The sequence below is a fragment of the Urocitellus parryii genome, chromosome 7 (genome assembly GCF_045843805.1).
Source record: "Urocitellus parryii isolate mUroPar1 chromosome 7, mUroPar1.hap1, whole genome shotgun sequence".
NCBI lineage: Eukaryota > Metazoa > Chordata > Mammalia > Rodentia > Sciuridae > Urocitellus > Urocitellus parryii.
In genome coordinates this window covers 67,735,035-67,750,142 of record NC_135537.1, presented here as the reverse complement: position 1 = coordinate 67,750,142, position 15,108 = coordinate 67,735,035, and the positions used below count along the sequence as shown (strand labels likewise).

General features: G+C 36.4%; 1 protein-coding gene across 1 annotated transcript in view; it reads right to left on the bottom strand.

Moving 5' to 3' along the window:
- Window positions 1-4,150: 4,150 nt before the first annotated feature.
- The window catches only part of Mtfr1 (mitochondrial fission regulator 1), a 55,920-nt gene continuing 44,962 nt past the window's right edge, over window positions 4,151-15,108 (bottom strand). Inside the window, exons 5-8 of the mRNA XM_026410036.2 lie at window positions 10,268-10,503; window positions 8,053-8,299; window positions 7,229-7,397; window positions 4,151-6,277 (exon numbers count right to left, since the gene is read on the bottom strand). Coding sequence (XP_026265821.2) covers window positions 6,209-6,277; window positions 7,229-7,397; window positions 8,053-8,299; window positions 10,268-10,503 — 721 coding nt within the window. The 3' untranslated portion in view covers window positions 4,151-6,208. The remainder of the gene's footprint in view (window positions 6,278-7,228; window positions 7,398-8,052; window positions 8,300-10,267; window positions 10,504-15,108) is intronic.

Genomic DNA, 15,108 nt, shown 5'->3' with positions numbered 1-15,108 from the left:
CTCTTTTTTTCAAAATGCTTTCTTGGCTTTTATTAAGCTTTCTATTTTCTTAAAACTTTAAAATTTTCACATCAGAAGTTTCCAGTGTCTCCAAACATCTATAAATATTTTAATGTATAAACTTTGTTTAAATTCCCTATCAATACCTGCTGATTGAGAAAAGACACAATTACCAAAAATAACTAATATGAATTAATATTGCTTTTAAGGAAATATGCATACTAGTCCCTACAGCATCAACATACATTTAAAATATAGTAGAATAGACATGTGCAGCCACTTCCTGTCAAGGTCCTAAAGATGACCTGTCATTTCAAAAACCCTGAAGGGTCCATGGTCTAAAGGTGGGGGGCGAATTGACAAAGGGCACATAATGGGTCTCTATCTTCCTGGTTCCTCTGCTTAGCATAGGGCTGGTATAAATTGGACTATCAGTAAATATTTGTTGAACAAATTAATGTTGAATTAATGTTCCCTTTTTACCTATCAGAATATCACTAAGAGAAATTATACTGAAACTAGTCTGTTTGTGCTGAAGTCATGTGGTAAGCAATATCTGAGTTCCTGTTGTGTACAGAGCATGGCACTGAATGTAATAAAAGGGGTTTTAAAATTGAAAACCATGGTCTCTGTTCTCGAAGTGTTTGGGTGACAAAATAATGTATGAAGTGTTTATCATGTTTATCTATATCATTCAAAATGAGCAAAGTGTTGGAGTGTTGAGAATGGATGACTAATGGTAAAAATGACATCATTTCTAGTAAATCCTATGTATAGCTGTTAATATCTGAATCATTTGGCTTCCACATTTGGTTCTAAAACAGTTTTAAATATCCAATGTACTTTTAGTAAAATTCTTTTTTGTCAATTACATCTTAAAATCTATACTGACACTTTTAAGTTGTCCTGAAACCAATCTTAGTCTGGTGGGTTGGCAGAGGAAGAAAAACAACCCTGTTTTTAGCATTTGATTTCTTGCTGGCTATTATTTAAGACTGAAGCAAAGTGACTTAGTCTATTGTAGCTATCCACTGATCCCAGTCTCTATTAAAAGAATTCCATCTTGTATTTATCTTTAAGCTCTGCATCTAAGATTTTTTTTAAACATAAAATTTGTATTTCTTCATTTATTGGGCTATATTCTCTAAAAAAAAAATCAGGAAACAAATATCACAAGCCCCTTTGCCTTAGCCGAATTTTATGAAAATTACATATTTGTTTATACACACACAACATAAATTTTGAAGGAAATGACATAAAGAAGTGCACTTGTTTTAATTTGCTCAGGTTGCTATCAAAAAGAACCATAGACTGGGTGACTTAAAAACAACTGGTATTCATTTTTCATGGCTTTGAAGGATGGAAGTCTAAAATCAGGGTGCCAGAATGGTTGGATTCTGGTGAAGGCCTTCTTCCTGGTTACATCCTCAGGTGGCCAAGAGAGGGCTAGCTCCCTCTTCTATAAGACCACCAATTGCATCATGAGATCTTTGCCCTGGGACCTAATTACCTCCAAAGGTTCCACTCCTAATACCATCCTATTTAAAGGTTAGGGTTTCAACACAGGGATGAGGGGAGGATGTTACACGTGCACTTAATAACTAACCTTAAAGTTCCTAGGTGTAGAGCTTGGGGGTATGTCTCAGTGATAGGGCACTTGCTTAGCATGTGCAAGGCCCTATGATCAATCTCCTGCATCACACACACTATAAAAATTATTAGGTGAACTATTTTAGAAAACTACTGGGATTTCCCCTAAGAATCATCACAAGATGAGGGTTAGGTTTTTCTATTACAGGGCACAGGGACTCAGATTAAATGGGAGGGAACTGGGAGCTCTAATCATGGATTTATGTGGATGAAAATAATGGAGATCACTCCTAAGGCCATGCCTTAGGAAACAGAACCTGAGATGTGATCATTCTGAGACAGAGCTGCTTTCTCCCATACTCTTGGCTACCGTTTCTCTTCCAGCTCTCTCTTTTGCAGTCTCTGTTTAAGGTACCAGTATAACATGATTTTTAAAAAGCATTATTTCTGTAGCTTATAAGACTTGGGTTTGATTCCTTTGGTAAGTTACCATATCTTTTGAGTGATTTCCTACCCTGTAAAATGTCTTGTTTAAAAGTAAAATCATGTGTTGACACTTTGAGAGTGCTGAATCAATGCTACTATGAATATGCTTCCTAAGTCATTTCCTCAAAATCGTTGCATAAAATTCCTCGTAGGTATAGCTGTACCTCATTAGTATCCTTATTTAAGCTCCTGGTACTACCTACCTTGCTCTCTTAGGTTTCTTATTCAGCTTCCTAGGGAAGAATCTAATTAGAATACCTACTGAGGCTGTGTCCCTGGGCACAGTGTATGTGTTATCAGGTATTCTGCCCTGCAAAAGGGGAAGGACAAGGACCATCAATTTGAATCCCTCCCCCATTAGCTCCCCTGTGCTACTCTACCCCACTTGCTAACACCAGTATTTGAAAATGACTTTCTGACAAAACAAGTTCTCATGCTTTTCACCTTTAAGATGATACCAGAAACTGTTTCTGGTTTCATCTTCTTTCATCTCTTGATAAAAAGCATGTCTGACCAATGAGGAGGGATGGCCATTAGGCAACAATGATAGTGGTTCCTTGTGCCTTTGGTAAAAAACCCTTGATTTCTTTCCAAATTAAGGCTTTTCCAGTTGTGAAGAAAGAAGGATGTCTATGTGACATGCATTTGGTATGGAATAGGAAGCATTATTTGGGTTATCTTAACAACTGCTCTCTTGAGAATATCTAAATGACACTCATGTTCTACGCTAATCTTACAGGAGTCATCTCACCTTTTCAAGAGGCTGGAGAAGCTGCCAAAGAGAAAAATGTGAGAAGTTCCAGCTGTAGGAACATTAAGTCTTCTAGCCTTTACGAAGTGAACTAAGGTCCCCAGAGGGACCTCTGCAAGATTTCTGGGTGCTTGCTTGGTTACACTATTTTTATTATCCTGTCTTCAAGAAAGAGTATTAAGGTCAAGGAAGAACTAGCTTACAAGGTTTCCAAGAGAAGTCTAAGAAGAATCTTAAGAGATTCAAGACATTCGCTCAGAAGAAGGATGAACCTATAAAACAAGAAAAGAGGTCCTTGTAATGAGCGTTTGTGAGCAGTATTGCAACAGTCTTATTATGAAACCGACTGTCATTCAGCCTGGCAGTCTCAGAGCTGCTTCTGTTGGATGAACCCTGAAAGAATTTCTTGTGCCATGTTCTATTCCCAGAGAACTATTTTTGGAGAAGTTATCAGAACAATATTTTTTCCAAAGTGTTTGTCTCTGGTAACTTATTACTTCATGTCTTCCTCTTCACTCTTGAGACAAAAAGACTCATAGGAATTCTTGACATGGCAAGAAGATGGAATATTATAGTCCTACCCCTTCCATCCCAATCTGTGCAAGTAGATGCATACAATAACACCTATTACAGGTGACAGCCCCTAGTCCTAGGAGAAATCATCATCTATGGTGGTAATAACTCATTTAGCCCTTTACTATTCATAGAATGTGCCCCAAATCATTATTCCATTTTATATATATATTTGTACACAGTTTTAGTTGTAGATGGACACAATAACTTTATTTTATTTATGTGGTGCTGAGGATCGAACCAAGTGCCTCACACATGCTAGACAAGTGCTTTTACCACTGAGCCCCAGCCTCAGCCCATAATCCTCAATTTTTTTGAGCTAGTGAGTACAATTCCCATTTTTTTTTAAGAGGGTGTGATATGGCCATGATCACATGAGGCTCCAAGTCCAGTGATGACTCATAATTTTTGTCTATAAAATGAGGTTCACTGGACTAGTTAAAACATTATACCAGGTTACTTACCTTTGTAAGCTTCAGCTATAAAATGTAGAGAGTTTAACTATTATTAAGTTCTGACTTCAAGGTATTATGTTGGGTGGGAGCATTGCAACTTGAATAAAGTGGGTGTGGCAAAAAGATAGGAAAACATCTCACTAATCCTATACTGGGTTTATGGGTTTGAGAGCCTTGAAACATGAGTGCCTCCAGGGAGTGCCTTCCAGTGTCAATGCTAAGCTTTCTATTTTAGTCAGCTTTTTTTGCTGCTGCAACCAAAGATCTGACAAGAACAATTTTAGGAGGAAAACTTTATTTGGGGTTCACAGTTTCAGATGTCTCATTGCACAGATGGCCGACTCCATTGCTCTGGGCCTGAGGTGATGCAGAACATCATGGTGGAAAGGTGTGGAGAAGAAAAGAAGCTAAGGACATGGCAAACAAAAAGCGGAGACAGAGAGAGAGAACAAAACAAAACTCTGCTTATCAGGCACAAAATATAAATCCTAACAGCATGCCCTCAGTGACTCTCTCCTCCAGCCTACATTTACCACTCAGTTGATCCATATCAATGGATTAGTCCACTGATTGTTAAGATTCTCATAACCCAATCATTTCACCTCTAAACTTCGTTGCATTTTCTCACACATGAGCTTTTAGGGGTTAACCTTGTATCTAAACCATAACATCCCTTTTTTTAAAAAAAAAAAAGTGAATGAGAAGTGATACAGTTCATTTTGAGGAGTATATTTCCACTTGAAAAATGTAGAAAGGCAATTACTACAGAGAAGCACCATGTGCATTATAAAATAACCTTATTTTATAGATGAAAGAAAAAAAAGATGAAAGAAAAACATGTAAGCACTGTTGTCCAAGGGAAATAATAGTTTGCTTTATTTTAAAATAGTAACTTCCTTACATTGGAGCACTAGCCAAAATTCAATACTGATGCAAATATAAATTTCTTAGGAGCCCAAATTATGTGTCAGGTGGATTTTCTGAATTTCTTAAAAGGCAGAATTTTTAAACCATATCAAACAATTAGAAACAATATCTATCAACAGCATGCCACAGTTTAAACCTAAGCCAAATAACCAAACTATGTAAATTATCTCAAATAATTTTTGTTAATATTTAGGAGAACAACAAACATTTTTAATAACTTAAAGTGTATTTCTACTTATCTCCTAATCCTCCCAGGAAGTATAACTTTTCTTCACTAGATTTAAATTTTAAAAAATTCAAATATTTACTCATGGTAAGAAATTCTGGCATTAACTATTAGCTGAATTTATCACAAATAGAAAATCATGAAAGTTTATTGACCACTGTTAGCAAGTCCTTATAAGCCCTGGATGACAAAGGCAGTTCTCCACTTTCTAATAACACCTAAGGATTACATTGCATAATATTAATTCATCAGAACAGCATTCTGACCAATGATAAATAATATATAGGAAAGTCATAGTCCTACTTGATAATGTTTCATTATAAATATTTTGACCAATATTAAAAAATTTTAAACTCCATTATGCTGACATTTCCAGAAGTATTATCAACTTAGCAATGAGTCATTTTTTATGGTGCCATTTATTAAACTGAAAATAAAGAAAGATGGCATATCTGGTTTATATTTAAGTGATTTAATTCAATAATTTAATCTGTCACCACTTGAAAAGTACATTTGTTTCCTCAGCATTGGATGCAATGAGGTACAAGCAGCCATCCTGGTTCTCAACTTCCCTCTAATGGAAAGCATATGGAATTGCAGCAGTGAACATCAACTGGTTCTTATTCAAAGCTCCACTCCAAAAATGTGAGAGAGAATCTAAGATAAAAGTTCTATTAGAGGCAAGAAGATTCTAATCTCAAATATTTTATTCCAACAACTTACATTATACCAGCTGACCCATACTGAATAGTAAATGCTCACTGAAAACAAATGAAGATAATAATACCCTCATTGTCATTCACTGATAATTCTTAAACTGTTTTATATCCAAATATATGTATATAAAACATTTGTACAGATAAATTAGTGTTAAGAATTTTAAAATGCACAGTAAAATCCACAAATGTCCTTTCTATGTTCTGAAATCTTTCAAATGTTTTCAAGATTGGAGGCTTCAACATCCTGGCTAAATGTGAAAAACATGTCAGAATTCAGTATGTTATAGGAGGCTCCAGAACTGACCATCTCATAAAAGCAAAACAAAGTTATGGTGCTTCCATTATTGCTTAATCCTCTAGGTTAAAAAGTACACCACCGAATACTAAAGCCAGGTATTTACTAAATAGTGTTGATTTCTACTAGCCAAATTCAGCCCTCCCAAACCAGCTGAACCAGGAGTTTTTTTCAGCTCATTGACCATTAGGAGTTTGAAACATTTTCAATTAAAGCCTTCATTTTTCCTGTAGACTTCAACATATGAGGCCCAAACTGGAAAAGAAAGAAAAAGAATAAAGATAGATATCAGTTCTTATAACAGTAATAATATATCCCACCCCCATCATGGATCACAGGGCTGGGTATGTTCTGCATGAAAAACCAAGCAGATACTAGTAATGTTAAAACGTTTATGAATTAAACATTGTTATAAACACAGGACACAGCAACAGGATGAAAGAATCAATCAGCCAAATTTCTTTCTAGAAAGGAAAACTATAATTAGCAACACCCTACTTCAGTGCAAGTTTACTTCTGAGTAAAATAACAAGCCCAAATTTTCCCTTGCAATGTCTAAACGACAAGAGTTTTAAGGATACCATAATTTGATATCTACCTCTCTGGAATAATGAGTACTTATTCCCATGACAATTACAAATAAAGGGAATGTAGAAATTAATACTGAAGAGCTTCTATGAAACCTGCTCCATCTCCACCTATTATACAGCACCCATATACAACTGGGTCCACACCTCAGGTATCACCCTATTCAAAAGACGTGACAGGGTTCACTAAGAAAAATGATCTGGCTTTGAGTTTCTGTATCACAACATGTGCACTGCCCTAACATAAAAATTTTATTACAGTGAATTTCACTTCATTATGCTTAAAAATATAACCCTGTATGGGAAATTTAACATTAGAGATAGCTAAGCATAAGATATAGGATTAACTTTTGCTTTCTTCTTTATGCTCTTATACAAGTTTTATATTTCGAAATAAACAACTATCATTTTTATAGTAAAAAAATTTAAAAATATAAATGCTAAACAAATATATTACCATTTTTCCAATTACTTTCAATCTATTTGTAGATAAGGACAGAATCTTGTGTCACATTCTATTGAATCTTGCAGAGGACTCAGATGAATGATTGGCAATGGCAGGGACTCAGTCATGGTGTGAACTGCCACATAATAAGAAAGAACATGGGCTAATACTCACCAACGCTTTCTCTGAGGTGGCCTCTGATTCAGACTTTGGAACTCCTTTTTCAATTTCTCCTTGGCTATTGCTTCGATATCGATAAGCAAATTTCTTTTTCAGAGCTTCTGCTATGAGGGCAGCTGGATCAGTAGTATCTACTGGCTTGGGCTTTACATCTTGCTCTGACCTTAGAGAAGTGAACAGAAACCAAGGGGACAGGCTCATACACTGTCATTCCTCCGGGAAGTACTGTGTCAGCCCTGGCCTGACCAATAGTTCTTCTCTAGCATCACAGTTACTCCATAATGGCACTGACAAACTTTGCTAGCAGTGATATGGAAACCTAGATTAAGGCTGAACAAAAGTACATGAGAGTCCCATAAAGAGTCACTCGGTATCTTCAGAATACTGTGTTCTCCTTCAGAAACTAGGGTTCCATCTTCCATGTGTATACAGTAACCACCTGTATAAGAACATAACACATCCTTTTTTTTTTTTTTTTTGGTACTGGGGATTGAACCCAGGGGCTGTGTGCATGCAAGGCAAGAACTCTACCAACTGAACTCTACCCCCAGCCCAACACACCTTTTCTGAATGAATGACTACATAGTCACAATAGACACAGTACACAAAAGGGTGATATTAAATGGGAAAACTAAAAAAATCACCTGGAAATATTAGTTGATTTTGCTACTGGTATAGGAGGAGTCACTGGGACCCATTTTTTTTTTTTAACTAAAAACTATCCATGGTAGTCAAACAAAATTCCTCAAGAAGTGTGGTGTTGGTTTTACATGATATTAACAAATGGGAAATCAATAAAAAAGTACATGTATTCTCACCTCTTAACTGACCGAAGTTTTACACTATTCATATCTTTAAGGATCTCTAGCATATTTGGCATGTCAGATTTCTTTGGATTGTTTTTAGCCAAAGTCTTTCCAGCATTGGCTTTTTGCTCTCTTCGTTCTTTAATCAGATCAATAGCAGATTTACTTTGGTGGAGTCCTGGTGGAGGTGGTGGAGGAGGAGGCAACGGTGGTGGTGGTGGTGGTGGTGGCGGTGGTGGTGTGGAGGGAGGAGGTGGGGCTGTGGAAACAGATGTGGCAGAAACCAAGTCACCTACTGAAGAAATAAGAGGAAAATATGCACATACACACCCACACAACTTAATCCTGCTGGTAATAAAGAAAATAATAGTTTTTAAAAGCAAATGTATGTTAGGGACTTTTGTATTCCTACAAACAATATCTTTAAAAAGAATCTCAGTGTGTAAGGAGAAAAGCAGTTTCAGTTACTTCCTGAGAAATGCCTGAATCTGATCTACTATTTCATTCAATTCAAACTCTCCAGATGGAAAAGTTCCATTTAACTTAACGGATGTTTCTGTGACATCAAAATGCTCAAGTTTGTAGCACAATGTATAATCACTTTTAGTAGAAATATAATGCAGTCTGTATCACATAATCACCTCTATTTTTAATATGTACAGTTTGGTAATTTAGTACTATTATAACTATTGGAAAACACTTTGATAAATTTGTGGTTCATTTAAAGTATACTTTCATATAAGATACTTAGAGCTAAAAGCTTGCATTATGGCTGGGCTCAGTGGTGCATAACTGTAATCCTAGTGTCTTAGGAGGCTGAGGCAGAAGGATTGCAAGTTCAAAGCCAGCCTTAGCAACTTAGCGAGGTCCTGACCAACTTAGGTAGACCCTGTCTCAAAATATAAAAATAATAAAAAGGGCTGGGGATGTGGCTCAGTGGGTAAGCACCCCTGGGTTCAATCCCCAGTACCAGAAAAACAAAACAAAAAACAAACCAAAAAATGGCATTGACTAGAATAGGTACAGAAAAAATGTTTTAGAATTACTGTTGAACAAATTACTGTTGAACAAGCAGAAGAAAAAAAAAAGTGTCATATTTAAATTTCAAAATAAGAACTATAGAGTTATAAAATAAGGACTTAAAATTCATCTGCATAATTGGAACATAGAGAGTTGTTTACTGGTTGAGGAAATAGCACTGATGGAAAGAATTACTCAAAAGATTCAGATTATAAGTAGAACATCTAAACTCTAAAATTATCTACAATTTACAGTAGTTTTCCTAGTTTGCCAGAAGAGGGAGGTAAAGCAAAAGAAAACAATTTAAAATTAACAGAATTAAAAGGCAGAACTTTAGGATTTTAAAAAGTTACATGCTTATGCAAAATTTACTGAAGGAACACCCATTATCCCTCCAGCACTTGGTGCCCAGAGCTCCTTCATGCTATCATGTCCAGGTTGGATGAGATTTCCAAGATGGCACAAGCACAGAGGCTCAGAGGCAAGATATCTGACTATCCTATTCTTTCAACAGAGCTGATTAATCCTGGATCATGACTTGGGAACAGCCATGGGAAAAACCACCACTATATGCCAACAGGTTAGTAGGCTAGGATTTCAAGGCTATGGTTTCTTCCCCAAAGAAGCAGTAACATCACACTAATTAAACCAACAGTATTAGACAAGGAGTTAGAAGACCCAAGGTCAGATTCCATTCTTTGTAGCTGCTATGTGGTGAAGACATTTCATATCTTTTCTGTATTTGCTTGAACAGTAACTCAATAATATAGGTACTATTATGCTGATGTTAAAGCATGAAAGGGAGGTGAAAGTAGTCCTAGACTACCCAGGTCCTGCAGAGAAACCCAGGCTCCTTTCACTGGACAGAAATCCACAGAATGACCTCATGTCCAACAGAGGTGGTGTTACTATTACAGACAGCTAAGTTTCCCCTAAGGGAAGGATTCAAACAGTAGTAATTCAACTGCGTGGATTTCAATGTTTTCCAAATAGGTTTCCTAATCATCCTCCCTGATAGCATCAAGATTGTTCAAAACACACACAAAAAAACTACCTAAACTTAACCTGGTTCTGCAATAAGCAAGGCAGGGGACTGACACTTGATTTTCAAACAACATCAAGAGTTGTTACTTACTAATCATAAATTTAGTGGCATTCAAAATTTCCAATTTGCCAGGTAAAACAAACAAATGTAGGACTTACAGACCTGCAGTGAGATTCTGTTGCTCTTGCAGGGTCACGATTTTGGCAATCTGAGCTCTGAGAGTAGCAAGTTCATTTTCAAGTGCACAGATCTTCTGCAGGGCTTCCTCATTGGCCAGTACTGTATTCTTTGGTGGAGGCGCTTCTTGAGACAGGCTTGGTAAGGAAATATGCCTGCTTGGGGGCTTCTCGAAGAAAGGAAGGTCATCTTGAAGGGGTGGATTTGACCTGACTTCTGTCCTGCAAGCAAGATAGGAGTGGTTGTCTCAGGCTTTTCAAGAGGAGGAAAAACCACTGCCACCCATTAGCAAAAGTATCAGGGCATAACACTGATGAACAACTCTTCAAACTGATCTTACATAAATCCCCTCCATAAGTGTTAAAAACAGCAAAGCACTTGTCAATCTTACGTAGCCATGCCTAGATTTCTTATTCATTCTTCTTAATCTCTATAGAATATGTACAAACTAACACTATCAAGAGGCACTAGATTCCACCAAAGTTTTACTAATTCATGTTTTGTTTTTACTTAAACTAAGAGATGTTTCAATGTTCTTCAAAATGGACAATTATTATATTTAACTGCAAAATCAAATCAGTAATCCATTAGCCTTTTCCCAGGGTATTGGCTTCTTCATATCAATATTAGTGTTTCCTATGTAGGATGAACACATCAAATTGCAAGACATACAGTGAAAGTATAGATGAAATATGGCAAACAGAAACTGAAAAGGAGAGAAAAGAATCATAATTGAATCTATGAATCACCTATATGGATGGTCTCATTTTCATTTGGGTGTAAAATATATTTTTAATGTACTCAATCTAATAGTCCCAAATGGAAGTCTTTTGGGGTTTCTCAAATGTCAAAGTATACAAAAGTATCCATTTCTTCCTGTTTTCTACAATTAGGTATACCTGACATACATTTCCCCTTTAAGCCCTTTTCTGTCTTAAATTCCTTCTCTTTAAAAAAATAGTTCTAGGGGATGGGGTTGTAGCTTAGTGGTAAAGCACTCACCTCACATGTGTGAGGCACTGAGTTTTATGGTGTGTCCTCAGCACACCATAAAAATAAAATATATTATATCTATCTATAACTAAAAAAACCAAACCAAAACAAAACAAACCCAAACAAACAAACAACAAAAAACAAAACAAAACAAAAAACAGTCCTTCTCTAACTTCTTGTTTATATCCACCCAGCAAAACCTATCAGCTCAAAAAACTGCATCCTATCTTTTGACATTCTGGAAATTCTAAAATGCCAAAATTCTTCATATGAACATAGTAATCATAGTTCACAGGTACCTCAAAAGAGTAGTAAGCCAAGGCCCTAGTGCAGTATCATCTGGGGAAAGTTTCCTGTGCTTGAAAGTTATTGGGAGACAGAGGAAACTAACGCTGAATGAAACCTTTGCTATCAGACACAGGGCTGGAGCTTCCCTCTCTATCACTACATTTAATCTAAAGTCCATGGATCAGATATTATTTTAGAGCTATGGTGGAGGCGCTTCTTGAAACAGGCTTGATAAGGACACAAGAGTCAGTATCACTCAGCTAGTGCATCAAGAATCAATACTGGAGCTGAGGTTTATGAAGATTCTCAGGCTAACAACATTGCTATTCTTCTATTAAAGACACTGAAGTGTTAATTCAGCCCTACATATTAAAAACTTAGTTTTTTACACTACGAACATATAATGTTTTGTTTTTAATAAAACAATAATGATTTTTTAAAATTACTTTTTTCAAAGAACTAGGGAAAAGTGCTGGTAGGTAGGATAGTGGGAGTAAAAGAATTCTAGCCTCATGAAAAGATCTTGAAAAAATATAGATCTCAAATAAACAAAGAATTAAAGTAGCCCACTTGTTCTAAACTGTAGTGGAGGAAAGAAGGGAAGGAAATGGCACCAGAAACTGAAAGTGATTTTAGAGAAAGCATTTGGAAGCAGTGTCCTCAGGACAAAAAGGATAGGTACCACCACCAATGGTCCCAGGCATGAGGAGCATCTGGTAGGGACAACAGAAGGAAATGCAACTGAGAGGAAAAAAACTCATGAACAAAGATGTATTTCTATCTCTACTGTCTTCCCATTTCCACAAAAGTGGTTGCTTTGTTTGCCAAAACCTATCTGAAAGAATGAATATATTCATACCTATGTCTGTGAATGGAAAAGAGGATGATGGTTTGTTTTTGTATTATGAACAAGTGCAGAGTGCAGAGATTTCCTACAGCCTATATACAGAAAATAAATTTTGGAACCTTTAATACGAGTAAACTAAACATGATTTTACTGTTTATTCAAAAAACTAATAGTCACTTTGGCAGATTATATCCCCACCTAATATTCTCCTAGAAATTAAGAAATTCATTGGTGCAGCCAATATGGAAAGCAGTATGGAGATTCCTCTGGGAAAGTTGGGAATGGAACCACCATTTGACCCAGCTATTGCCCTTCTCGGACTACTCCCTGAAGACCTTAAAAGAGCGTACTACAGGGATACTGCCACATCGATGTTCATAGCAGCACAATTCACAATAGCTAGACTGTGGAACCAACCCAGATGCCCCTCAATAGATGAATGGATAAAAAAAATGTGGCATTTATACACAATGGAGTACTATGCAGCACAAAATCATGGAATTTGCAGGGAAATGGATGGCATTAGAGCAGATTATGCTAAGTGAAGCTGGCCAATCCCTAAAAAAACAAATGCCAAATGTCTTCTTTGATATAATGAGAGCAACTAAGAACAGAGCAGGGAGGAAGAGCAGGAGGAAAAGATTAACATTAAACAGAGTCATGAGGTGGGAGGGAAAGGGAGAGAAAAGGGAAATTGCATGGAAATGGAAGGAGACCCTCATTGTTATACAAAATTACATATAAGAGGTTGTGAAGGGAATGGGAAAAAAATAAGGAGAGAAATGAATTACAGTAGATGGGGTACAGAGAGAAGATGGGAGGGGAGGGGAGGGGGGATAGTAGAGGATAGGAAAGGTAGCAGAATACAACAGTTACTATTATGGCATTATGTAAAAATGTGGATGTGTAACTGATGTGATTCTGCAATCTTTGTAATGTTTTGAATAACCAATAATAAAAAAAAATAAAGGTATTGTGTCCAACTACTTCTAAAAATAAATATTAAAAAAAGAACTTTATTCCAATAATAATAACAATGAATAAATAAACTAAGATAAGAACCATATGATCATCTCGATAGACGCAGAGAAAGCATTCAAAAAAGTACAGCATCCCTTTATGTTCAAAACATTAGAAAAACTAGGGATAACAGGAACTTACCTTGACATTGTAAAAGCTATCTATGCTAAGCCTCAGGCTAGTATCATTCTGAATGGACAAAAGTTAAAGGCATTCCCTCTAAAATCTGGAACAAGACAGGGATGCCCTCTATCACCACTTCTATTCAATATAGTTCTCGAAACACTGGCCAGAGCAATTAGACAGACAAAAGAAATTAAAGGCATAAAAATAGGAAAAGAAGAACTTAAATTATCACTATTTGCAGATGACATGATTCTATACCTAGAAGACCCAAAAGGGTCTACAAAGAAACTACTAGAACTAATAAATGAATTCAGCAAAGTGGCAGGATATAAAATCAACACGCATAAATCAAAGGTATTTCTGTATATCAGCGACAAAACTTCGGAAACGGAAATGAGGAAAAACACTCCATTCACAATATCCTCAAAAAAAAAAAAAAATACTTGGGAATCAACCTAACAAAAGAGGTGAAAGATTTATACAATGCAAACTACAGAACCCTAAAGAGAGATGTAGAAGAAGATCTTAGAAGATGGAAAAATATACCCTGTTCATGGATAGGCAGAACTAACATTATCAAAATGGCGATATTACCAAAAGTCCTCTATAGGTTTAATGCAATGCCAATCAAAATCCCAATGGCATTTCTTGTAGAAATAGATAAAGCAATCATGAAATTCATATGGAAAAATAAAAGACCCAGAATAGCAAAAGCAATTCTAAGCAGGAAGTGTGAATCAGGTGGTATAGCGATACCAGATTTCAAACTATATTACAGAGCAATAGTGACAAAAACAGCATGGTACTGGTACCAAAACAGGCGGGTGGACCAATGGTATAGAATAGAGGACACAGAGACTAATCCACAAAGTTACAACTATCTTATATTTGATAAAGGGGCTAAAAGCATGCAATGGAGGAAGGATAGCATCTTCAACAAATGGTGCTGGGAAAACTGGAAATCCATATGCAACAAAATTGAAACTGAATCCCTTTCTCTTGTCATGCACAAAAGTTAACTCAAAATGGATCAAGGAGCTTGATATCAAATCAGAGACTTTGTGTCTGATAGAAGAAAAAGTTGGCTACGATCTACATATTGTGGGGTTGGGCTCCAAATTCCTTAATAGGACACCCATAGCACAAGAGTTAACAATAAGAATCAACAAATGGGACTTACTTAAACTAAAAAGTTTTTTCTCAGCAAGAGAAACAATAAGAGAGGTAAATAGGGAGCCTACATCCTGGGAACAAATTTTTACTCCTCACACTTCAGATAGAGCCCTAATATCCAGAGTATACAAAGAACTCAAAAAATTAGACAATAAGATAACAAATAACCCAATCAACAAATGGGCCAAGGACCTGAACAGACACTTCTCAGAGGAGGATATACAATCAATCAACAAGTACATGAAAAAATGCTCACCATCTCTAGCAGAGAAATGCAAATCAAAACCACCCTAAGATACCATCTCACTCCAGTAAGATTGGCAGCCATTATGAAGTCAAACAACAACAAGTGCTGGCGAGGATGTGGAGAAAAGGGTAC